Below are 15,133 nucleotides of genomic sequence, written 5' to 3' on the forward strand. Positions count from 1 at the left end.
AGTAACATTTTTTTATTTTTATTAAGCGAAGTAAGACTGAGATTAATTCATATATATGTACAATCAATGAAATAAAACATACCGTTAACCTGTGCTGCCCAATTATATGCTTCATCTGCTAAACCTACTAATCGTAGTTGTTGATTGTAACAAAGTTTGGGATAACGTTTATCGTCCATAAGCAAAATTTTTTGTAACCAACTCAAAGTCATTTTAAAAAGATTATACGAATATTTTACACGTCCCGTTTCTAACCGCGTTGCATAATCAGGGGTGTTTTTTGGGAGTAACAGAATTCGTTTTAAATAAGTAGTTTGTACTTTTTCGAGAGCTTCAGTGTATCTAAGTGCCCAAACGGGAGCGCAGTTTGACATCACACTCAATGCCAGTGACTCAAAGAGTTTGATTCTTGGTGACCACGAGTCTATTTTACTAGATGCTAAAATTGGAATAATTGATCCAACTGCTTGCTTGGCTTTATCGATGGTTGTATACGACATTTCGCGAAAAAGTGATGATTTAGTAAATGTCACTCCCAAATAGTTGTATGGATTGGTTGAGATCACTGGATTATTGTTGTAAAAAAAATTAATGTTGTTTGTGGTGTGGTCACCTTTTGAAAATATGAGTATTTTTGTTTTTGTGGTATTAACAGTGAGATCGTTGGACTTAGTGTAGGATTCAAGTAATTTTAGTTTTCTTCCAACATCCGCTTCAGAGTCAGCTAATATAACTAGGTCATCAGCATACAGGAGTAGCAGAATTTCATTTTTTGAATCAATGCTTACACCTCGAGCACCATTTCCGTAGAAGAATGTTTCAATATCCGCAATAAATAAGGAAAAAAGTAATGGGCTTAAAGTTTCACCCTGTAGTACACCAGCTGTAACATCAAATGACCTAGACATACCATTTGAAGCATTTACTTTAAAATAAGCAGTTTGATATAAATTTTTAACGATTTGTAGGATCCTAGATGTCACACCAGAACGGTATAATTTTTGCCAGATTAATGCGTGGTGTATTGAGTCAAATGCTCTTTTAAAGTCAACAAAGATGGAGAATAGCTTACGTTTTTTATGCCTTATGTGAAACTGAATAACAGAGCTCAAGGTGTAAACATTGTCAATACAACCGCGGCCTGGTCTGAAACCCTCTTGAGATTCAGGTAGAATATGGTATTCCTCGCACCAAGATGAAAGTCTAGACTGAAGTATGTTGGTAAAAATTTTAAGTGAGCATTTTAATAGTGCCAGACCTCTATAATTTGTGGGTTCATCAGGAGGTCCACTTTTATGAAGCATCGAAAGAAGAATTTCACTCCAACTTTTAGGAATGGTTCCGATTTCAAAAATCTTATTAAACAGAGGTGACATATAAAGCACCCAATTATGAGGAAGACTTTTATATACTTCATAAGGAATCATGTCCAAGCCGGGAGATTTTTTATTTTTGCACTTGTTAAGTGCTGCGTACACTTCAGAAGTCGTAATTGTTGCATCTAAGTAAGGATGACGGACATCTATAAAGACAGAGCTGTCAGTTAGGCGGTTGGCGTACAACTGATTGTAAAAGTTTTCCCAAATTTCAATGCTTAGTGAAAAACGTTTTTTATAGCCACGCGCCTGCTTTACCGTTAGCCAAAATTTCTTTGAATCGTTTACGTTAGATAATTTGGTAATTATGTTGGTTTCGTATGTTCTTTTTTTGTACTTAATTAATTTTTTATACTCTTTTTTCCGTTCTATATATACAGGGTGTAACAAAAATACAGGTCATAAATTGAATCACATATATTGGAACCAAAAATAATTCGATTGAACCTAACTTACTTTAGTACAAATGTGCACATAAAAAAAGTTACAGCCCTTTGAAGTTACAAAATGAAAATTGATTTTTTCTAATATATCGAAAACTATTAGAGATTTTTTATTAAAAATAAACATGTCGCATTCTTATGGTAGTAGCATCTTAAGAAAAAATTGTAGTGAAATTTGGACACCCCATAAAAATTTTATGGGGGTTTTGTTCCTTTAAACCCCCCAAACTTTTGTGTACGTTCCAATTAAATTACTATTGTAGTACCATTAGTTAAACACAATGGTTTTAAGACTTTTTTGCCTCTTAGTATTTTTTCCAAAAGTCAGTTTTTATTGAGATATTTCAAATATTTGTTAAATCCACCACATATTTGTATATGGTTAAGTACGATTATGGAGAGTTGGTAATAATATGAAAATTTATTTTTGATTTACATTTTTAGGGATATTTTGAACCATATTAAAAAAGAAGCCACACCTCGATAAAAGGTGCCTTTTTGAAAAAATACAAAGAGGCAAAAAAGTTTTAAAAACATTGTGTTTAACTAATGGTACCGCAGTAATATTTTAATTGGAACGTACACAAACATTTGGGGGGTTTAAAAGAACAAAACCCTCATAAAATTTTTATGTAAACATATTGAAAAATAAGCCTCAACTCGATAAAAACTGCCTTATCGAAAAAATACTAAGAGGCAAAAAAGTTTTAGTAACATTGACTTAAACTAATGGTACCACAATAATAATTTAATTGAGACGTACACAAAAGTTTGGGGGGGTTTAAGGGAACAAAATCCCCATAAAATTTTTATGGGGTGCACAAATTTCACTATAATTTTTCTTTAAGATGTTCCTGCCATAATAATGCCACATGTCCATTTTCAATAAAAAATCTACAATAGTTTTCGATATATTCGAAAAAATCGATTTTCATTTTGTAACTTCAAAGGGCTGTAACTTTTTTTATGTGCATATTTGTACAAAGGTAAGTTAGGTTCATTCTATTTATTTTTGGTCCCAGAATATGTGATTTAATTTATGACCTGTATTTTTGTTACACCCTGTATAGTTGGCTCTAACATTTGCGGTAAAGTTTTGTTTCCTACATTTACTTAATAGTAATTTTAAATTTGTTTTTCCATTAATACAGTCTAGATCAAACCAGGGTTTATTTAAACTTCTTCTACTATCATTGGTTTTTATAGTTACCTGTTTAATTAAATCTAAACTTTCACAACATTCTACAATAGTTCTGTAAAAATTGTCATATAAAAGTTGTACGTCATTAATAAATCTGATATTAGGGAACGACCGCATGCACAATTTAAACGATAATGCTTTATCATCATCCCACAATAATAATTTTTTAGTGAATGAACTGGGAGCGCTCACATTATCTATAGCAATAGAATATTGTTGATGAAGTTTCAGACAAACCGGAAAATGATCTGATAAATAATCGTCATCACCAACTTCCAAATCAAAAACGTTTGAAAGGTAAAGACTATTTACCCACACCAGGTCGACAGTGCTGCAACCTTGAGGTGTGATACATGTAAATTTCGCTGGACGATCGCTAGAAGTTCTGCCGTTAAGCAGGTTGAAGGAATTGTTATTCATAAAATTAAGTAGAGTTGTGCCCCTTTTGTTTTTAATAATATCGCGGCTTAACCTAGTTTCATATAAACTTGTATTACTAATTATTTCATCCGGAATAGAACCCAACGTCCCGAGACGGCTATTAAAATCACCTCCAATTATGATAGCGCAGTCAGAGTAATTATTTATTATCTCATTCAGGGTACATTGGAACAGATTTAACATATGTTCAATATCAAATGACGACTTAAAATATAAGTTACATACTATATATTTTTCACAAGGTGCATCTATTAACATAAACAACCACCATGAACACTGATGGAGAACAATTAGACCTAAAGTTTTTTTATATACAACACAGAGACCCCCACTTGGTCTACCTAACGACTTTTCTTTGACAGCAGGTATGGAAATTATTTTATACTGTTCGTTTAAAGATATTGGTTTTGACACAAGCCAGGTTTCACTGACGCATAACAAATCAAAATCAAAGTGGTCTCTCAAAGTAATTTTCTAGATTTGAATAACCGTGACAGTTCCAAAAAATAATTGTTTTTAGTTTTTTGAAGAATTAGCCAATTTATTACCCTTTTTTATATTATGAATAGGGGAACTGTCTTCTTCCCGATTGCGTTTTGGACGGTCAGATTGTGTTGAGATTATAGTCGGGTTGCCATCAATAACAATGGCTGGTTGTCCCTTAACATATTTTATTGTTAGGTTTTCTTCACCTTGATCTTTTCTTCTTGTGAGCTCATTTCTGACCTCGGATATAAACTGTAATTGTTGGTGTGTGGAGTCCGATATAATTTTTACCCTGGGATACTTATCTTTTGGAACCTTATATTTATTTTTTAATATTGACAATACTGATCCCGTGAATTTAAAGTGATGCGGAACATTCGAGGTTTGTTTAAATCTATTTTTCCTAATCGAGCAGCTGATTTGATCTGAAAGTGGTTTTTTGGTATTACATTTTCTAAGATCTCTGATGCTTTAGAAATATCATCTTCGGTATTATTGCTTTCTGGTACGCCCGTTATTATTATATTTTCAGATCTTTTAAGCCTTTCATATGACTCTTGAAATACGCTTTCACTCGTAGTTGGCACATTTTTGCTTTCCAGTTTAATAACCTTATTTTCTAAAGCCTTTAAATTGTTATTAAGGCTTTGATTTTCTTTGCGTAAGTCTGAAATGTCAGCAACACATGTACTTATTGTTTGTGACTGAGCGCTTACTAAATCTGTTAAATTATTAATTTGCGTTTTGCAATCAGTTAAAGCGCTATTAAGGATTGTAAACTGGGCCATTATAGCATTAAAGTGGGAGGTTTCAATATCACCGCTTGGCGAAATACATCGAGAACATTTCCAACTGCGAAGTGTAGTAGGATCTCCATCAGTAGGCTGCGGTTCGGCACAAACTCCGTGCCACGGCCGTATACATTGTAAACAGACGAGAGAACTGCTGTCATTAGCTGGTATCGTCTTCCCACACGCATGACAATCCGACATTTTGATAGGATAGCAGTTTTGATAGTATGTTGGTGTCAATACAATAATTATTAATTTCAACTTACTTCGGAAGTTTTTTCTTCAAATTTATAACACTGTTTATTGTTGCCAATCCACTTTTTATTCACTGAACTGTACTAATAGTATAGTAAAACTCAGAATACCTACGTAATTATTTTGCCGAAAACCAGTGTTCTAGAACGATGTGAACTGGTCGGCGGTTGCGAACAAACTCCCGAGTTGCCCGAGTTGGTGTAGTGTGTGACAAAGCTAAAAGTGGAGCATTGCGCGACTAGTTTGCAAGCAACGTGTTGGTGGAGTGTGTGATAAAATGAAAAGCAGCGCTTTGTGTGATAGGGCGCAAGCAAAAAGTACCACAGTGACAATAAAATCAACTAACAATACGTCAAAGGGTGAGTCTTAGATTTTTAGTAGTTAGTAAGATAGGATAGATAAGAAGTTACTCATTGCCTCATTGGTAAATGACCAGATTATAGCACTCGGCATAAAAAACTATAAAAGGAATAGGCTCCCTTGGTAAATATAATGTAAAAATAAGAAAGCTCAGAAAATAATTATGACTTTCATCACACTAATTTTTCTTCAAAACATTGCATTTATTTTTAAACAAGTATTATAGACGGACATTAATGAAGTGTAAACTTGTTGATGAAGTTCTTGCTGAAATAAGAAAAGAAATATCTTACCTTCCAAACAGATATTAAATCAGTTGGCTGAGGAACAGGCTTTCCGTTTATATGTTTCATTGCAATAGGATTGTGTATTAAGTATAAGTCCAGGTAATCGAGCTGAAGTGTTTGTAACGATGTCTTTATGGCATTTTCTACTTGATTTGAGTACATGTCAACACTATTAAGTTTTGTAGTTATAAAAATGTCCTCCCTTTTTAGTTTTCCAGACGAGATCCACTCTTTCAAAACATTTCCAATTAGCTGCTCATTATTATAAGCTGATGCAGTATCAATGTGGCGATATCCTATTTCTAATGCCTTGTTTAAAGTATCTGTCAATTGCTTCTCATCTGTAACCTAAAACAAGAAAACACTAAAACCAAATGTAATTTATAGAGAAAAGCCAACCTTAAACTAGTTACATTTTGTGTAATATGAAATTACTAATATTATATGTAATCTATTAGGTATACATACAATTAAAAGTTTAGAAAGAAAGATAACTAAAGCACTGACAAATAAAATAGTTATCAAAATCAAAAGTGGACAAGAAATTTTAGTTCTTTTAAAGATTAACCATTACTCAAAATACACGTCTTGGAATTTCTTAAGGACACTTAAGTCCTTACTCCGCACAAGTCCAATCGAAACCCTGTATTGGGAGATCGAAGGGATTCCACTCACGTTTAGAAGACAATATTTAACTTTTCCTTCTAACTAAACTTCAAATAGAACTAATCACCTTTTCTATTACATATCACCCTATCAAGATCAAGCGAATAGAGCAAACAGAGCCGCAGGTTGCCTGAATGACACAATATGGAGAAATAATAATATCGGAAAATAAATTAAAGGCAGAATTTACAAAACAGTCATCAGACCAATAATGACATACGCGGCAGAAACACGACCCGTCACAGAGAGGACAAAAAAATTGCTCGAAACAGCGGAGATGAAATAAAACCCCTCGAAAAATCGATGGTAAGACTCTATGAGATAGAGCTAGAACTACATAATATATTATACAGGGTGTTTCATTGGGAAACGGAAATACATTAACAATGAATAGAGGTCACCAAGCCGGTTCTAAATATACAACATTTTTTGCACTGCCGACTTTTATAACCGAGTTACAGGGTGTTTTATCGATTTTGCCCATTTCTTTCCTAAGCCATAACTTTAGAACCACCCTGTATATTTTTTTGATATTTTGTACACATAGGTCTCATTCAAAACCCAAACGACCGACATACTAACCATAAGAAAAATCCAGGTCCGGATTAACAAAAAATTATAAAGTAATTGTGATCTTAAAACAACACCCTGTATATTCAAATTTTGAAAACCTGTTTGGATATTTGAAAAGAGCACAAAAAAAGTAAGTTTAATGGTTTGCTTCAATTTTTCGGCCGGACAATTTTATGACTTTAATTTTGAAATTATATTGAATTTTTTAATGACATTAAAAATGCAGATATTATTAACTTTTAGTTATAAATTATTACAGTTAATGAATAAATATTCATTTTAAAAATAATCAATACTTATTTTCAACATTGGAACGACCCAATTACTAATGACAAGAAAAATCCAGGTCCGGATTAACAAAAAAATATAAAGCAATTGTGAACTTGAGCCAACACCCTGTATATTGAAATTTTGAAAATTTGTCTGCGCATTTTGAAAGCGCATAAAAAACTGTGATTAAAGGTTCATTTTAATTTTTTCGCCGTTGATTTGATTATTATATCAATTTTAAAATTATATTGAGATTTTAAAGAACTCTGAGATTAAAACCTGATATGTATTATTAACTTTTAATAATTTAATGTTAATGAATCAATACTTATTTTAAGAATACTTATTACTTATTTACTACGCTGTCTTCATGGATTCTCTGGATTTGTAGCTGTATGCACATCATTAAAAATTAGAATTGCGAGAATTGGGATATTTTAATGATTTAGTAAAGAATTAAAAAAACAGCTATATCTAATAAAAAAAAATCGTTTAAACAATTCAACAATTTAACATAAATTAAAAATATTGGAACTATAACAGTTGCTCAAAATGTCCGCCATTTTGTTCGATGCATTTCCCTCCTCGTTTCAAAAGATTTCGAATCGATTTTCTAATTACATTGGGATTGTTCTTCATTTTTCTGTCAGCTTCTTGTGACCTTGACAGAATTAATCAATTTGATTTCAAAATTGCCGTAATTAAATTATCTGCGCAAAAATTTGACATGCACCTTTTAACGCAGTTTTTGATGCTATTTTAAAATACGCAAACTAATTTTCAAAATTTCAATATTATACAGGGTGTTGTTTTAAGGTCACAATTACTTTATATTTTTTTGTCAATCCGGACCTGGATTTTTCTTGTCATTAGTAATTGGATCGTTCCGATGTGGTAAATAAGTATTGATTATTTTTAAAATGAATATTTATTCATTAACTTTAATAATTTAGAACTAAAAGTTAATAATATCTGCATTTCTAATGTCAGAGTTCTTAAAAAATTCAATATAATTTTAAAATTAAAGTCATAAAATTGTCTGGCCGAAAAATTGAAGCGAATCATTAAACTTACTTTTTGTGCTCTTTTTAAATAAGCAAACAGATTTTCAAAATTTGAATATACAGGGTGTTGTTTTAAGGTCACAATTACTTTATAATTTTTTGTTAATCCGGACCTGGATTTTTCTTATGGTTAGTATGTCGGTCGTTTTGGTTTTAAATGAGACATATGTGTACCAAGTATCAAAAAAATATACTGGGTGGTTCTAAAGTTATGGCTTAGGAAAAAATGGGCAAAATTGATAAAACACCCTGTAACTTGGTTATAAAAGTCGGTAAGGCAAAAAATGTAGTATATCGAGAACCGGCTCGGTGACCTCTATTCACCATTAAAGTATTTCCGTTTCCCAATGAAACACCCTGTATAAGATAGAGATGCAAGGTGGACAACATTAATAACTGGGTAAGAAACAGAAGAATATAATGGAATGATCACATAAGCCAAATGACAACAAATAGAGTAGTAAGGACAGCGAGAGGCGGTTCCCTAATAGGAAGATGATCAGTGGGAAGACCACGAAAACAATGGAACGACAACCTACTAGAGGCACATTGAAAAAACAGACATAGTCGGCGCACACAGTGAAGGCGGTTTCCGCTTACGGTTAAACCGCGCGGACCCCAGGGGCGTCATTTGATAGGGGGCAGGGGGCATTTGCCCTCCCCCCTAACCCTGAAAATTACTGAAATTTACAAGAAATAGATCAATTTTGTATTATGTTTGCATATAAATGTATTGTATATATAATGCTTGCCCCCGCTATCAAAATTTCAAATGACGCTCCTGGCGGACCCGCTTTTAAACGTTTTCAAAAAGAATGCACGTCTTTAAATGTACACGAACATAGTCAAAGCAGGTCCGCGCGGGCCAACCGCTTCAACCCGCCTGAACGCTTTTGCTAGAATGAGAATTTATTTTTGTCCGCGCGGTTTTAATGTTTACTCGAATGAGAATTTAGTTTATTCCCTCTTTTATAATAAGAATTAATAGTTCTCCATGGATTAATTTTATAAATTGTACATTATAATAAACAAAAGTAATAAAGTCAATCTTATTGAAACCGTAATTTTGTGTGACTTAGGTATTTCTAAAATCATTCCAGTATTAACTATGAACTAAATAAGTACTTGAAAAATAAATTTACAACAAAACTACTTACCTCAATGTTATAACAAGCCTTTCTTCCGGAAGGATAGCCTGCTTATGTAAATTACACCAGTTTTTAATTAAACGATACTCCTTCTTCTTCTTAAAGTGCCTATCCGTTACGGATGTTGGCGATCATCATGGATATCTTGACTTTGTTTACCGCAGCGTGGAACAGTTCAGTGGTAGTGGTGTTATACCACTTTCGTAAATTTTGAAGCCAGGAAATGCGTCTTCTTCCCGGTCCTCTTTTACCATTTACCTTCCCCTGGAGAATCAGTTGGAGAAGGCCGTAACGCTCTTGATTTCTCATTACATGTCCTAGATATTCTAATTTTTTTGTCTTGATGGTTATGAGAATTTCACACTCTTTCCCCATTCTACGCAGGAATTCTACATTAGTAATTCGGTCAACCCAGGATATACGTAAGATGCGCCTATAACACCACATTTCGAAAGTTTCGAGCCGATTCATAGATGCAATAGTTAGTGTCCACGCTTCCATTCCGTAGAGCAGAACTGTGAATATGTAGCATTTCAACAGACGGTATTTTGTTTTTAATGATATGTCTCGACTGTTGAAAATAGGTCTCATTCTAACGTATGCTGCTTTCGCTTTTATTATTCGGTGGTTAATTTCTGTTGAGTAATCCCATTGGCTATTTAAATTCGTACCCAGATATGTATATTACTCAACTCTTTCGATATTCTGTTGGTTGACTGTAAGTTGAGCGTTTAATATTGTTTTTAACGATACTTCACTTTCTCCAAAATATATTTAAAAGTCTCTTGAGTCATTCTCATATACTGGAAGAATCGTTCATTATATTTTAATTTTGTAAATAGATGATGATATTCTCCATAAATTAATCTTTCTCGATTAATAGGATGTACATCAACTCTCTTTCTTTTTAGTTTAGTCAAAACAGAATCTAAAGCAATTATATCGTCATCGGAAGACGACATTTTGCTACAAGTAGTAGACGCAACTGCCAAATTTGAACGATCTCTCTCGCTTTTACCCGTCTTCACTGTGTTACCATACCCGCGCGCGAGAACCGCGCGGTTTGCCCGTAAGCAGGAACCCGCTTTCACTATGTGTGCCGCCATAGTCATGTCCATGCAAAAAGAAGAAGAAGACCCTTTCTATTACTCCCTACAGACATATTTGTTAAAAATTAATATCTATTTTTCAGGCACCTACGATACTTCCTCAATCCAAACTCATCCTCCTTGGAGAAAATTCGTCTTCTCTCGACTGACACCAACCTGTTGCACCTAAACAAATTAGAAACGCCAGAATGTGAAATTAGTAAAAAGGTTATTGAACTAATAACCAAATACGATAGCTATTACAAAATTTAAAACGATGATTCAAACAGTAAAGACGAAACTGGGGCAGCACAGTACAAAAGGTACAGTACTGGGGCAGCACAAAAGTAAAGAAACAGATGGAACCAACTAAAGCATTTTTGAAGACGAAAAAAATCACACTGTTCTTAATTATCAAGAAACGATACACAAACGCATATGGTTCAGCTGACACATTGAGTGTTGCTCAAACTTTCACAAAAGATATTGAGGGATTACTAGAATTATTAGACAACATCTATCCTTTGTTCGATGAAAAAATCATGAAAACACGTGGTACAAAAATTAAACGTAAAATATCTAAACAGTTGGATGTATTATATTCCTCCTCCGAAATAGATAGCGATCAAGTACAAGAATAAAAATTAACATATACGTATAACAAAATGTCAATACTACAGTGGAACATAAACGGTTATTACACACAACTAGAAATGCTTAAATTGTTAATTGCTAAACACTTACCGTCAATTATATGTCTCCAAGAGACTAACTTTACTGAACAGAAATTAGACATTAAACGCAGTTAAAGGTTATCATAAAAACCGACATGATTCTAAAAAAGCTAGTGGAGAAGTTTCCATTTATGTAAGTAACTCATTGGAATCTGAGCAAATACCTTTAAATACCAACTTTGAAGCAGTAGCAGTAAGCATAAAAACTCCCAAAATTATTAATATCTTCAACATTTATTTTCCACCAAATACTGATATAAGTATAAAAGAAATAACTCATATTATAGATCAAATTCCATCGCCTAAGATTGTAGTGGGAGATTTGAATGGGCACAATCTACTTTGGAGATCTAACAGGTATAACAAAATAGGACACATAATAGAAACTGTCATTAATAACACCAATATTACTCTGCTTAACGATGGATCTCCAACAAGATTTGATTCTTTTACTGGAAACACTTTCTGTATCGACTTATCTCTTGCAGATCCTTGTTTAGTACAAAACATAACTTGGGAAGCTAGTACACAACTGTACGGGAGTGATAATTTTCCCATACATTTCGAAGATAAACAAGAAATTCAACCTTACACTAGATGGAATACAGAAATAGAGTATTGGTCACCATATACACAGTTTGTGGAGAATCAATTGGATTCTTTTTCAGATCTGTCTCCTAATGATAATATAAACGACATAGTAAACAAATTTTCCTCCGTCATACTTACCGCGGCAGATAATTTCATCGGAAAAAAGAAAATAGTAAGAAATCGCATAGGAGTACCATGGTGGAATAATCACTGTCAAGATGCTATAAACAAGACTCACAGAGATTTCAATAGATATAAAAAACAAAAAACACAAGAAAATCTCCTGGAATATAAGAAATTAAGAGCCATAAGTAGAAAAGTGGTAAAAGAAGCAAAAAGGAATCATGGAAAAAAATTGTATCAACAATAAACAGTTCTACCCCGGCAGCAATAGTGTGGAAACAAATTAACAAAATTTCGGGACGTCACACAAACTCTGCAATAAGATATTTAGAATATAATAACAAAATTAATACATCTAGACCTCAGATAGCTAATGCATTAGCCTCATCATACGAGTCATATTCAAGTAATGAAAATTATTTTTAAGAGTTTTTACAGTTTAAGACTAAAGAAGAATTAGTAGAATTTAGTCATAATGAAACCGATAGCCTGCCAATAAATTCACCAATACTAGAAGAAGAGTTAACTGAATCTATAAATTCTATTAAAAACACAAGTCCTGGTCCAGATGATATTCCTATCATTTTCCTTAAAAAGTTGCCTAGAAATGGAACTGCCTACTTACTAAAGATATATAACAAAATATGGCTTGAAGGAGTGTTTCCAAACACTTGGAATAATGTTTACACAATACCTATCCTTAAACCTGGTAAACCACGTTCAGACCCAAACTCCTACCGGCCGGTATCTTTAGGATGTGCAATGAGCAAAGTACTCGAGAAATTAATCAACCATCGCCTTATTTGGATACTCGAGCAAAGATCTGTTCTATCTAACAAACAAAGTGGATTTCGTAAATATAGATCAACCTTAGACAACTTAGTTGACCTCGAGTCCGAAATACACGAAGCTCTAGCAAATAATCAGAGCTGCATAGCGGTATTTTTTGATATAACCAGAGCATTTGATACAGTGTGGCGCCATGGTATAATTAAAACTTTACAGGAATTAGGTATACGAGGAAATATTCTAAATTTTATCACTAATTTTTTAAAAATCCGGAGCTTCCAAGTAAAAGTAGACGATTTTATTTCTAACAAAAGAATACAGGAAAATGGTACCCCCCAAGGATCATCGATTATGTTACTCTTTTTCTTGTTGCTATAAATAGCATTATGGAAAATGATACTCCACCAGTAAAGAGTAGACTATACGCAGATGACCTCATAATTTATTGTAAAGGAAGAATCATATAACTAATTAAACAAACTTTACAAGATGCTAGTTTGAAATTAGAAAAATGGTCAATGAAATCGGGAATGAAATTTAGTGCTAATAAAAGTAAATGTATTCATTTCACCAGTAAACGCAATGTTAGTAGTCCCGAATTTTCAATCTTTAATCAAAAAATAGATTATGTTGGCTGTATCAAATTCCTTGGAGTAAATTTTGATAAATATTTAAATTTTAAACAACATATTTATTATCTTAAAAAATCTTGTGTGTGTGTGTGAGATCCTGGCATCAGACAAAATCTATTTGCCACAAAACATGTAAATTCTTAATTACATTAAATGATTTCATATTGTCTATTTCTAAACTATACCGCTATTTTTGAATTTCTGATAAAATTAATGATGGAATCTAGTACCGCTTTATCTGAGGAAGAAAGGAGAGCTGTAATATTTAGTGGCAATGGACACTCGTGATGAATTAGTTCTTGATACAGAATTGAAGAAGATTGAGAGTTCAGAGGACATTCTAGAAATATATGATTTAGATCACCAATGGATATATTGTCACAACTACAGACAGGGGAGTTAAGTATTCCAATTTTATATAAGTGAGATGGAAAGCGAGCATGGTTCAATTTTAAACGAGTCAATACTGACATGTGTGCTCTATTATAATTAAAGGTGAAATGAGGAATGTTTTTTGGAAGTGTAGGGTGAATTCTGAAATAATGGTTTGTAGATTTACTTGCAATTCTTTTGTAATCAGTTTCCCATTTCCTTCTGATATTAGGTTTGAGAGCATTATTCAAATCTTTTAAATTAAATATTTTGTCAATATGGTGGCAACTGTGACTACTTTTTGCGGCTATATCCGCAATTTCATTACCTTCGACTCCGCAATGTCCTTTCGTCCAAATAAACGAAACAGTTACATTACTTTGTTTAAGATCCATAATTAATTTTTTAATGTTCAAAATTAAGGCATTTCGGAATTGGTTTATTGGGTGACCGCTAATAGCTTGTAATGCTGATTTTGAGTCTGAAATTATTGCCACGTTCGTGCATGTTTGAGTTGCACACCATTTTAGTGCCTTTTCAATAGCAAAGGACTCGGCGGTAAAAATAGAACAATAATTTGAGATTCTGTACTTTTCAATATGATTTATGTTTGAAACAAAAAATGCCGAACCTGTATTTAGCTCCGTTTTTGAGCCATCTGTATATATTTTAGTTAAGTTCGACCCGAGACCATTCACAATGGATTTTATCATGGCTTGGTTTAAGATATTACAATCTGAATACCGAGGGAATATGGTGATAGGTTTGTCAATTATAGAATCGAAACTGTGTGCATACAATGGTATTTTATTAAGTTTAACAATATCATTTTGAAATAAGTTTGTATCAATAAATGCATCTGCCAAAGGAGGAGAGTTTTTCTTTTTCCAATAATGATTTGTCAAATTGTCAATTACAAGAAAGTTAATTTTTGCGATCAAATCACTGTTGTAACATCTATATTTTAATAGACTTTTATTTGCTAAAAACTGTCTTCGAAAACTAAGAGGAAGTTCTTGAGACTCTGCCAGAATGGCATGATTTGGTGAAGATGCCATGGCTCCCAAACATATTTTCAGAGCTCTATATTGTATTCGATCAAGAGTAAGTTGGTTCGTATTGGAGGTAGAACCATAGAGAGTACACCCATAATCCAAAATCGAGCGAATATAAGACTTGTAGAACATTAAGGAAATTTGTTGATCCGCGCCCCAGCTCTGTTTGGAGAGGAAGCGCAGAAGATTAATTCCCTTTTCACATCTTTGTTTGACATACTTAATGTGACTGGTCCATAGAAGTTTACTATCTATAATTATACCTAAATATTTATATTCTTTTACGATAGGAATAGTGTATTTACCTATAGAGAAATTATCGACTAACTAATATCTGTGCCTTAGAATAGAATAGAATAGAAATATGCTTTATTGTCATTGAAAATTT

General features: G+C 33.0%; 1 protein-coding gene across 2 annotated transcripts in view; it reads right to left on the bottom strand.

Annotated features, from left to right (window-relative positions):
• LOC126881434 (1,5-anhydro-D-fructose reductase-like) overlaps positions 1-15,133 on the bottom strand; it is a 207,251-nt gene that overhangs the window by 67,281 nt on the left and 124,837 nt on the right. For both annotated transcript variants that reach the window (XM_050645724.1, XM_050645716.1), the window contains exon 2: positions 5,647-5,988. In XM_050645724.1, the coding sequence (XP_050501681.1) occupies positions 5,647-5,988 (342 nt within the window). The remainder of the gene's footprint in view (positions 1-5,646; positions 5,989-15,133) is intronic.

Source organism: Diabrotica virgifera, chromosome 1, assembly GCF_917563875.1.
Source record: "Diabrotica virgifera virgifera chromosome 1, PGI_DIABVI_V3a".
Classification (NCBI taxonomy): domain Eukaryota; kingdom Metazoa; phylum Arthropoda; class Insecta; order Coleoptera; family Chrysomelidae; genus Diabrotica; species Diabrotica virgifera.